The 12,269-nt window shown below is 38.7% G+C and overlaps 1 protein-coding gene and 2 pseudogenes across 1 annotated transcript; 1 reads left to right on the top strand and 2 right to left on the bottom strand.

Moving 5' to 3' along the window:
• Positions 1-2,351: 2,351 nt before the first annotated feature.
• LOC126800977 (pentatricopeptide repeat-containing protein At5g66520-like) lies at positions 2,352-4,316 on the bottom strand (annotated as a pseudogene).
• A 1,509-nt stretch (positions 4,317-5,825) lies between these two features.
• LOC126800976 (probable pectinesterase 29) lies at positions 5,826-7,931 on the top strand (annotated as a pseudogene).
• A 164-nt stretch (positions 7,932-8,095) lies between these two features.
• LOC126799976 (high mobility group B protein 9-like) lies at positions 8,096-10,636 on the bottom strand. Its single transcript, XM_050527237.1, has 6 exons — positions 10,428-10,636; positions 9,861-9,936; positions 9,559-9,721; positions 9,221-9,361; positions 8,602-8,996; positions 8,096-8,457 (listed from the first exon to the last, which is right to left on the bottom strand). Exons 1-6 carry the CDS (start codon positions 10,634-10,636, stop codon positions 8,281-8,283), a joined length of 1,161 nt encoding a protein of 386 aa, XP_050383194.1. The 3' UTR covers positions 8,096-8,280.
• Between the last annotated feature and the right edge of the window lie 1,633 nt (positions 10,637-12,269).

Raw genomic sequence — 12,269 nt, 5'->3', positions numbered from 1 at the left:
CTATTTCTGTCAGAGGAAGTACATTTTTGATCTTCTAACAGAGACATATATGTTGGACTGCACTCCCATTGATACTCCTATTGAGCAGAACTATCGGTTAGCAGAGTACCCAGATCAAGTCTCTATTGAAAAAACTCGTTATCAGATGCTAGTTGGACGCCTAATTTATCTATCACATACCAGACCAGATGTTGCTTATGCAGTGAGTGTAGTGAGTCAATTCATGCATAATCCCAGTGAGGACCACATGGATGCTGTTGTAAGGATTTTGAGGTATTTAAAATCAGCTCCGGGGAGAGAAGTAATGTTCTCTAAGCACAATAATATCCTCGAAATTTGTGGCTTCACAGATGCAGACTGGGCTGGAAATATTACAGATCGGAGATCCACATCAGGGTACTTTACCTTTGTTGGGGGTAATCTTGTTACATGGAAGAGTAAGAAACAAAATGTGGTAGCACGATCTAATGCTGAAGCAAAATACAGAGATATGGCTCAGGGAGTGTGCGAATTGTTATGGCTTAGAAGTTTGCTACAAGATTTGGGTATTAAGCCTGAATGTGTTATGCAGCTGTACTGTGACAACAAGGCAGCCATTGATATCTCCCATAATCATGTGCAACATGATCGTACAAAACATGTGGAGGTTGATCGTCATTTTATAAAGGAGAAGCTAGACGCGAAGATCATCAGTTTTCTTTTTGTTTCAACAGAAGAGCAACTTGCCGATATGCTCACAAAATAAGTGTCTAAAAAGGCCTTTTATGATTCACTTAGCAAATTGGGCATGGTTGATATATATGCACCAACTTGAAGGGGAGTGTCGGCGTGAATTCGGCCGAGAATCACGGCCCGTGATTCTCTCCGTGAATCACGGAGTAATTAGTGGTAGTTAATAGTAGAATAGTGCTAGAATTAGCCTATATAAACCAGTGTAATCTGTGTATGAATTATTAAGCAAGAACACTAACCTTTCAACTAAGTCTCCTCTCTCATCCTTATTTTTCTGCTCGCTTTCAAATCCTCCATCCCGTTTCATCCTCTCATGATCTAGCTTTTTGGAATCCGTTTGGAGACGGAATCACAATATTCCAGAATCCAGTGTTGAACACAGTTGATTTCTCTCTGAGTTTCCACCCGTGTTATAAACACCAAGAACCTAGGTCGTGCTGGCGACGCATAAAGACTTAGTCTTGTGCTGCGATTGTGATCAACAAGATTACTACATCTGCAATCCGTACACCAAGCAATGGTTTGCTCTCCCTCGTACCCCTCATCCACTTCACCAACACCTACCAGATGTCGGATTCATCGTCCATGATCAATTAGAAGGTCCAGACTGTGAGTATGAGTGGAGGGTTGTTCGGCTCGTTCGAAATCCTTAGGGTTTAATGCTGAGATCTGCTCTTCTGAAACTCGTCAGTGGACAAAATTGGCTATTATATGTCCAGGAAGGATTCGTTCTTTCTATGATTACCCCTCTCGCAAAAGGCCTGTTGCTTACAACGGAATGTTGTATTGGTTGTGCACTGACGGCTGTACTGTTGTGTTGGATCCCTTCACCACTATTGGTAAAAATATTGCTAGCTGCCGTTTCATCGAGGAGCCTGACCAGATGAAACATGGTCCATATAATTATAAAAATTATAGCTATGACAAACGGCTAGGTGTGTGCCAAGGGCGCTTGCAGCTGATGTGTGCGGATACACGGCGGGATCATGGCGGTGATGATGCATTTACAGTGTGGGAGTTGACAGTAGAAGAATTACCAGAGGATAACACCTTTGGAGGAGGTAAATTTAAATGGATAGCTGAGGGAATTTATTTGCATTGCAAAGATCTTCCTTTCCTCTCCTGGAGATTCCCGTGGAGAGTGCTAAGTTTCTACCCGAATAATAAGAATGTCATATGTTTTAAGTCGAGAAACGAATTTTTGAATGATCAATTGATCATGTGCAAGGTTTCTGGTGGAACCTTAGAGACTGTACAAACGATAAAAGTTAGTTCCTCTCTTCGGTCTCTTGTTTACGCAGATTGGGTCTACCCATTCGTGCTTCCAGGATGGCCTACACCAGTTCCTCGACAAGAACCAAAAAAGCTCGTTTACCGCTTAGACTGTACGTAACATTTTAAGCTCTACTTCTAAATAATTTTTAGGTTTCTGCATTTGTGATGTGTATAACTTGTTTCTTATATCTCCATGAGTTTGATGATGATTTTAAGCTTTATATAACTAACTGATCTACAGCATGTAAAGAAGGTCTGCAAGGGTGTTCAGAGACATAAACAGTTGTATATGTATTGTACATTATGTATGAACATCCAAAATTTGGTTTACCAAATTTAAGACCTTACCAAAAATCCTTGCACGAACATCTTCCATTTCTAAAATGGTGATAGCACATTCGGTCCCTTACAATTATATCCCGGCTGTATAATTGTGAAAACAGCTTTATGGCAGAATGACAGTCCTCACAAATCCTCAAGTTCTTCAGTACACGAATGGTGGTTCCTGGTTTAGTATTGAGTACTCAGAAAGCAATTGCAAGCTTCTCACTGTGATACCGGAGTGCTGTTTCCTTCTCCTCCTCAGCAATGTCGAACAAAACTTGAGAGGTATTAGGTGTACAACCCTCCATCTCCAGCTTTTTCATGATCTCTTCAAGCATCAAGTAGACCTCCATTTGTGGGTGTGAGCCATCTCCCATTTTGAATTCATGCACTTTGCCACCAATATCAACCATGTTGATTCCAGTATTTGTCTTTACTCCCCTTTCCTTCATCAATTTTCTTACCTCTGCAACATCATCCCACATACCTGCCTCTGCATAGATGTTAGATAACAACGCATAACGCCCACCATTTTGTGGTTCCAAAATAAGCAAAATCCTCCCCTCTCTCACCCATATCAACATTTCCATGTATCCTGCAAGCTCCCAATAGGTCACCATAACAGCTGCACTAGGTTCAATTGGCATTGAATTGATAACCTGCTCTACCTCTTCCAAAAACCCTTCCCGTCCAAACATATCAACAACACAGCCATAGTGCTCTGCCTCAGCCTCCATACCGTACATATTCTTCATAGAACTAAAAATTGTAAGACCATCAACAAAACCCCCATGAGCACAGGCACTTAGAGCATTCAGAAAAGTAATCCCATTTGGTTCCAAATTATTCCCTTGCATCTTGAAGAAAACATCCAACGCATCATCTGCTCGGCCGTGCATAGCAAGCCCACCAATCATGGCATTCCATGTTGAAACCTCTTTCCGTTTCACATTCTCAAACACTTCCCATGCCATGTCAAGCCTCCCACATTTGGCATACATATCAACCAAAGCAGTCCCCAGAACTGCATCCACCTGAATTGAGTTCTTCTTGATATAACCATGAACCCACTTTCCTTGATCAAGTGCTCCCACATTAGCACAAGCCGCTAACACACTTGACAATACAATTTTTTTGGGACTAACAATCTTCTCTTCTTACATCTCATTGAAAACTTCCAATGCCTCCTTGTAGTACCCTGCCTGCATATAGCCATCAATCATAGCACTCCAAGAAATCTTTCAACCTCCCACACATAGCAAACCCACTCACCATTGCATTCCATGACCCAACATTCTTACTTGACATATACTTATCAAACAACTCCTTAGCTGCTTCCACATTTCCACATTTCATAAGCCCATCAATCATTGCATTCCAACAAACAACATCAGACGATGATGCGTTGTTTACCAGTATCCTCCTTGCCTCATCCACGAGCCCGAAAGACGCATACATCTGAATCCCAGCATTTCTTATGTGCACATCTTCACTAAGCTGTTGCTTCACCACATGTGCATGAATTTGCAGACCTTCCTCTACTGCTTCAACTAATTTGAAGGCTTTGAACAACATAGGATAGGTGAACTCATTAGGCCTGGAGTTCATATCCACCATTTTACAATAAAATGAAATAGCTTGAAATGCCTCATAGTTCTCCACACACCTTTTGATCATAATGTTCCATACAAACACATTTGGCCTCCACACATTATTAAAGACCTTCAAAGCAAACCCGAAGTTGTTGAAATGGGGGCTTGCATAGCATTTTAGTATGGTGCCTGCTACATAATGGTCTTGAAAGTGGCCTGACCTCAGGACAACACCATGGACTTGTTTGAGGTTTTGGAGAGAAGTGGTGCATTTTGAGTTCAAGATGTGTAAGATTGTTTTTTGGGAGAGTTTGAAGGTGGGGGTGGTTTGGTTTCTGGTGAGGCTTGTTCCGGTTTGATGTGATGAGGAAGGCTTGTGGTGGTGCTGGTCATGTTGGCTTTGCTCTATCTGGTCTAAGCTATGGTGGAGATTACGTATCACTGAAGATAAAGCGATAATGTCATTAGATAGGCTGTGAACTTTCTTCAGAAAAACCAATTTATGAAGAAAACCATTTTGTGAGGAAGGTTTGCTTCATAAAACCATTTTGTGAAGAAAGTTCGCTATGAATATCTTCAGGAAACCATTTTGTGAGAATTTTAATGATATGTTTTCATCGTAAATTGGTTTTCTAAAGTTCAGAGCGATTTTTTTCATGATGAAATGGTTTTCTGAAGAAAGTTCACTTTCTTCACATAATAGTTTTTGCATGTCAGTTGGACTTGTAGGTCTTCATCTTTTAAGTGTCTTCCTCACGAAAAAAAATAACAATTGGTACACTACAACTAGTAGTTAGTTTGTTATGAGCCAAACTCACGGCCTCTACTTGCAAAGAAGAGACTTATGTCACTAGAATAAAGGCCACCGATCATCTTTAATTAATTTTGAAATTTTGTTTTTCTAAAATACAAATTTGAGTGTGTTGAGCTTCTTGATCTGTAAAGATAGAAAATATGGTCAAAGCACAAAAAAAAGGAATTGTATAATTTGAAGGATAATTAAAATTAGAAAAAATTTCACAATCGGTCCTTAAACTATTGTAACAAGGTCTATTTAGTACCAAAACTTGAAATTGTACCAATGTAGTACCCAAACTCGCAATTCGCTATCAACGACGGGTCTGAGGTCAATTTTCGTCATGGTTCCGTCTTAGGCCTGTCAATGGGTTCTATCGAGTTTGGTTCGTGACGGATCAAGGTGTCTCACGTGTCATAAAATGTAAACCAAACCCAACTCATTTAATAATCGTGTCAAAAATTTAAACTCAAATCTAATATATTTATTAAATAGGTTACCCGTTCCCATTTAATAAATATATCATGTCGTTTAATCAACTGAAGCAAGAATCAAACAAACAAAATTAATGTATTACCCAAAATTATAGCTCAAAATGAGAAAAGACTTACTAAACCCTTATATACAATTAATGTTACCATTTTAAATAGCTCTTATACACGTATTTTATATATAATTTAGTTCGACCCTTTTATTAAACGTGTAATGCGGGTTCATTTCGTGTTAGCGGGTTAATCCGTCGTTTACCCGTTTATTAAATGGGTCATGGCGGGTTGACCCGTCGGTGACATGTTTTTTAATCGTGCGTGTTCAACCCACTTTATTGTGTGCGAGTTTCGAGTTGTGTTATCGGGTTGTGTTGAAATCAACAGCCATATTCAATCCATCTTTTGAGTCACGTGTGAGACACATGACCACAAAAAAATGTATTTAGTACTCAAACTCTTGTGTCAATGTCAATGTAATACCCATACTCTGAGTTGTACCAATGTAGTACCAAAACTCGCAATTTGCTATCAACGTAGTACCCATCTGAGCTTAGGTCGCTCTGGTACGACCGAAATGTGAACCGGGAAAGTGGGGTGAGGGGAGTGGTGTGGGTAGAGATGGAGGAAGGGGGAGAGTCGAGGGTGAGGAGGTCGTAGGTGGAGGAGGTGAGGGAGACGATGTGGTTGTGCACTTCTTTCACATTCGGGTCAGACTAGAGCGACTTAAGCTCAGATGGATACTACGTTGATAGCGAATTGCTAGTTTAGGTATTATATTGGTACAACTCAGAGTATGGTATTACATTAACATTGTCACAAGAGTTTGGGTACTAAATACCTTTTTTGTGGTCACATGCGGGACACGTGACCTAGAAGACAGAGCCGTAATGGAAATTGGCCTCAGACCCGTCGTTGATAGCAAATTGTGAGTTTGAGTACTATATTGGTACAACTTCGAGTATGAGTACTACATTGACCTTGTTACAAGAGTTTGGGGAACGATTGTGAACTTTTTTCTTAAAATTAATAAGCTCTATTAGGCAAGTAATTCTTTCAAGTCATTATTATTGTTCTGACCACTTAAAAGTTGGTCTCTGAGGACAACACAATGAACTGCACAGTTCGTATATAGTTGCACTCATACATGACAGTCATCTTTGGCATTAGAGGCAACAGATGATTTTCCGAGAAACCAGTTGTTGATTGTGTCTTCTATATTGAACAAAGAATTCTAATCAATCATCTTCTTGTGTCTTCTATACTGTTGTACACTTGTACATTTTGCATCTGCTATGTTTTTCTTGAAGTTTTGCAGAATGCAATCTCATTTATGAAAGATACTACCTCTCCTCCTTCTCATAGGTGCATTGGAGGCTTGCTATAGTAGCATATCAGTGGAATCAGGTTTACCAGACTGCGTGTCTCTTATTACCGTTGTCGATAAAAGCGGTCTAAGAGAATTTACTTCAGTGCAGCAAGCCATTGATTCCATACCATCAAATAACTTGTTCTGGACTCGTATCCTCATTAACACCGGTACCTACATGTAAGTTATAAAAAAAAATTTCATTTCTGAGCTGCATGACAGATTTCAAACACTAATTTTCTGTATTTACGTATTTTAGTGAGAAAGTTGTAATCCCTCGAGACAAACCGTACATTATTCTTGAAGGAGACCCGAATGGTCAAACCACAATTGAATATGGAGATGCTGGCAGTGTTGTTAAAAGCCCTACGTTTAAGTTGCAAGCAGATAAATTCATTGCACGTTATGTAACATTCAAGGTGCCTTAAAAAAAAAAACATTCAAGGTGTAGTTTGAATATGATGTAGATATCACCTTCTTATTTAGACATGAAATTCACATTTTAACAATCATTATTCCTTTGATCTTAAAAGAATACATATAACACTCCTCTGGAAATGGATGTCGAAGTGAGGAGAGTTACGTGGGCACCGGCGGCTGACATTGCCGGAGATAAAGCAAGTTTCTTTAAGTGTGGTTTCATTAGTTTGCAAGACGCGTTAAGTGATTCCAGAGGTCGTCACTATTTCTATGATTCCTACGTTGAAGGTGCTATAGGCTTCATCTGAGGCAATGGTCAGTCCATGTATGAGGTAAAAAAAAAAAACCTGTAGATTTCTCTCCTATTCACTTCACTAACATTGCCTGAACAATGATACATTCAGCTACATATGAGTCTGCAGAAGTGCCAGATAAATTCGACAACATCAAGAATAGGCGGTGCTGGTTACATTACAGCTCAGGGCAGAGACATCGCAAATGAAACGACTGGCTTTGTATTCAAACATTGCTATGTATCTGGATCGGGTCCGGTATATCTCGGAAGACCATACACTCATACAGGAACTACTCGAGAGTGTTGTTTGCCTGTACATCTATGGAAGATATTATTACCCCAGAAGGTTGTCAATTATGAAGTGCAGATTCTGAGTAAGTTGCTCTTTTTCATGTCTGAAATTTTGTTTCAAGCAGTACAATTATGTTTTTTTAACTCTTCCTTCTGTTTTTCTGAATAGGTCAGATTTAATCACATTTTCAGAAGCAAACTGCAGTGGACCTGGAGCAAACATGTCCTACCGTGTTAAGTGGGAGAAGCAGCGATCTCATCAGGAGCTGTTGAATTTAACACAACTAACTTCATAAACCAAGAAGGATGGATCGATGAGCACCCGAACAAAGCCTATGTTCTTCTGTACTAGAATAATTTGCAACTGTAAGGCGGATTATACTGCAAAATATGTGCTTCAATGGATTACATTAGAATCCAAGGACAGATTCAAATCCTGTTGCAGATGCCTCACCAGCAAAAATATTAGCCTAGAGGCTAGCCAGCAAAGATGATTACTAAAAGGGGAACTCATTTACAAGCCATACAGAAACTCCTACAAATCAACAAAAAGGATCCATATGCAATAAAAATTCCATAGGCGCATAGGATATGTACAAAAATCCTATGGGAAGCACCTTCTGAGTTTCCTGAAAATTAGTCACCCACATCATATGCCAATATTTATCCCAGCACTCGGTTCGTAATGTTGGGTTAGATGACTAATCGACATCAATAGAATTTTCTGCATCATTTGGATCCAAAAGCACTTGGTAGTAGCCACCTTCCGGTGAAGACTGCTTGTTCTCAGCACATTCCATGACATGTGTTTGTTCATCATCAACGACCACTTTGTTGGCTAAGCTTTCCTTTTCCTTGATACTTTGCTCATGGAAGGGCTGCAAGGAAAAGAGAGACAACATTAATATACACGGGCACTCAAAAAGTTAACAGCAATTAAAAAGTCACCTCAAAATTATTAGTTGCTACAAGGTTGTCACACTTGGATCAGGTAGTATTCCTGCTTACAGAAGGAATTGTACCTGTTTCTCAGCCTCAGATAGTTGATTCCATGCATCATTCGCCATTTGTCGAAGATTCTGACCTTTACGAGATTGAATTTTTTTTAATCTGTCACATTCTGTCTTGATAAATATGTGGTAAGCACTGCGTATCCCTAGTCGAGCACCAGGCTTCTTCATATATTTTCTCTTGGGCACCACCACTTTGTTTTCCACTGATGCTGAACCTCTTCTCCCCATCCTCTTTTTCTTTGACTGCAGCTGGCTGGTCTGCTCCAGTGCTTCTTCAGGTACTTCTGGTTGGTTTTCTTCCGATACATAACCTTTTGTCCTTATCTCATCTTTCTCTGAATGCAGCTGGGGTATCTGCTTCTGTTCTGCTTCAGGTGCTGATTGTTTTTCTGCAGACCCCAAACCTACTCACATTTGCAATGCAAGTATTTACAAGAAAGTTCAATAAGCTAAAAAATAACCCAACTTCACACTTCAACCCTTCTTTATGACAGAGAAAATATAAGCACCTTCAGCCTATATGCAAAATCAGGTTGTATTATAACACTTCAACGTGCAATTGCAACACGATGACTAATCTGCAGAGTAAAAAGAAAAGGAATTAAAAAGGTAAAGTACCGGTATATACCTGTCGACATTAATTGAGAACAACTCTTTTTGAGCATCTTCCTCCCGTGAGGCCCCTCTTCATCATTTGTTACCATTTGAGATGAATGGTGGGTGCACTTCATTTCCATTTGCGGGCTATCCTCTCTATCAATAGTGATATCTGCAAATTTCAACCTCATAAGCTCTAAACTCTGAAGTACACTCAACTTATTTCTTATGTGCAAGAAACTAGATGCAAATCTAAATGAACCCGGAAACTTCTAAACAGTTGACATCAAACCCTTTGCTTAGACTTTGCCAAACATATGAATGATTTAATCTTGAAGGCTTAGCTAACTATTGGATTAGCTCCTATACCTGGCACTGAAGCCACTTTCTCGGGTCCCCTATAAAAGTAGATCTGCTCATAATGAAACAAAAAGAGTGCATAAAGCTTTAGAAGAATATCCGGATTATTGAGCTTCCTTCCATCCATTTTCAAAGAGGATGCAATATCATCCCACCTCCTATCTTTGTTCACCTGAAAATGCATTATATCAATCATATTCCATGAGGCCCATTTTTTTTTCAGGATTTAAGATACTAAACTGACATGGCTACAGAGTCAATTTCCTTTTTCACTAAATAAAAATGGTAAACATTAGCAAATAAAAATGAACCTGATTAAAGCCTCCCCTCAGAGTAACTTCCTTATAAAACAGATATAGATTCAATTTGGTTTGTCTGACATCAACTCTGCCCATCAAAAGGAAGATATTTTGAGTAATTTTCACTCAGACATGACCCTGATCAAATAAAGAGTTCTAAAAATTTAACAACCATTTCAATCGTACTAACTGCCTACCGTATACCTTCGACATACAAGAGTAAAAACCAGTCTAATAAAAGCCACTATATATATATATATATATATATATATATATATATATATATATATAAGACAGGAATTATCCAAAAGGTTTATGAAAACAGACGGTCAAAACACATCAACATCATTCATCATGCATTTCTAAAAGATATTTTTGATTTGCATGTGATAAAGTTTCCAAATTTTCTATCTCATTCCCAAAAGTTTCTCACAATACCAAACAGAGCAGCAAAATCATCATAGTCATCAAAATCCTTACTATTTTTTTTGAAGGAAGACAGAATCCATAAAAGAAAAGTAGAACATGAAACACAAAAGATTGAAACTTTGCAATGAATAAGACCACTAGGGAACTTACACAAGATTATACCCAAGTGACTCGTTCAACTTGCTTAGCCTTTCATAGAAACCCTCACTATCAGAACTGCCAAACATGCTTTTCCCCTCAAACCCAGAACTGGGCACACTGGGATTGATCAGTTTAACGGAGCATTCTGGCTTAGAGAACTCAGAGAACCCTCTGATCTGGCCATCTCTGGTGTCCTCTCTCACATTCTCCATTGGCATTACTAAAATACGGAGCTTGTCTAAAAAGACTGGCTCTTTTTAGGTGAAAAGCACAAGGAGCTCCTACCCTCCTTTTAGAATGAAGTTTGTAAAATACCACTGGATACCCTTTTGACCTTGAAGAAATTACATGAGACCCATGAGTATGAAAAGCCCTGTATCTCTCTCATGTTCTTCATTCCATGCCCCTTCGTTTTCCCAGTGGCCACTTAGCTTGAGTTCAATAAAGGGTTCTGTTCGCTTTGCCACCTCGAATACTTTGATAATGATTTGGTGCTTTGTAGTGGACTGGGATCCTCTCCTCATACACTGTCTCCTAAAACTGCCTAACAAGTAAATAGTGGTCATCTATTATTGATCAATGGTGAAAATAAGCTCAATGTTAATAAATATCTCCCACCCTTGTCTCAGCTAATTCTCTCCCCCTCATCCCAAGACCCCAACCCTTCGACCCCTTGCCCGAAAGAAAAGTCCTCATTTATGCCAGTCTCTCCTCTCTTCTTCCGTCGTCGAATCTCCACCGCGATGCTCAATATTTTCTAATTATTTTCTCTATTTAGACTCTCTCTTTCTCCTCTCATATCCCAAATTCTCTGTCTGCAATTTGCTCTTCATATATGATGTTCAACTCTGAACAAGAAGAAAATATTCGTATATAAGAAGACTGAAATTTGCACCCTCCGAATTCACGATTGCCAGCTGACTTCGAAGGCTTCCTTTGAAGCTTACCAAGTATTTGCTTGATTAATTGATGATGTTGAATTAACAAAATGACCACAAGCACAAATCCTATCAAACGCAAACTCCTCCTAACCAAAACCCAATCCACAATCAAAGAGTCATACCCCAATCAAGCAAACTATTCCAATTCATAAACATAACCCATCTTATTAGAAACTGAACACCCAGATAGATACCTATTGCAATATTAAATGCTTTGTAGGCATTCGACTCTCGTACGCAGCACGTTTGTTTTTACTTGTCTCATGTCTTCTTCCTTAATTTCTTCTTCTATAGTTTTTTTTTTGCAGAATTATTAGGTTAGTATTAGTTTTAGTTGAATTTTTTTTCACAACTTTCCTCTTTTTTAAAGAATGTAAAATAAAATGGTTACAAATTTTTTTTTACTAATAATCAGAAAATTAATAATTTTAGACTATTTCTTTTTTTTTCATACTAAAAAAAGTAATATATTGTAGGAAAAATGGAATGATCTTCTCATCTCATTGATAATCCCCTTTATATAGGGGTCAAGATTACAATAGAAATAAATGGTAATTATAATGGTAATTAAGGCTACATAATGGTGATTGATCCGTTACATCCGTTGATCATAAACGTCATTAACTTATTTCTTTATTTGCATTAATCAAGACACACTAATGGTGTTTTTCCTTCAACACTCCTCCTTGTGCCAAGTTTAAAAATATAATGGTGCATAAGATGTTGCCTCATTAAAAACCTTGCCAAGTAACAAAACCCAATGAGAGAAAATAAAACCTTGGTTGAAGGAGAAAAGAGCACAACGCACCTATTACATTTAAAATTAACATATATGTGCTAGATTCCCCCTGATGTCTGCACCTCCCCCTGATCTTTACATTAATCATGAGAGTTTTGATAACTTTTGCAT

This window comes from Argentina anserina, chromosome 6 (assembly GCF_933775445.1).
Source record: "Argentina anserina chromosome 6, drPotAnse1.1, whole genome shotgun sequence".
Taxonomy (NCBI): Eukaryota; Viridiplantae; Streptophyta; class Magnoliopsida; order Rosales; family Rosaceae; genus Argentina; species Argentina anserina.
This window is presented reverse-complemented; position numbering and strand designations above follow the sequence as displayed.

Bases quoted from the DNA above. Each gene is read 5' to 3' on its own strand.
- LOC126799976 (XM_050527237.1), bottom strand. From the start codon at position 10,636: ATGCCAATGGAGAATGTGAGAGAGGACACCAGAGATGGCCAGATCAGA. The intron at 9,722-9,860 runs GTTCATTTTTAT...ATGCATTTTCAG, and splicing joins TGAGGGGAGGCTTTAATCAG to GTGAACAAAGATAGGAGGTG. The intron at 9,362-9,558 runs GTATAGGAGCTA...TGAAATTTGCAG, and splicing joins GAAAGTGGCTTCAGTGCCAG to ATATCACTATTGATAGAGAG.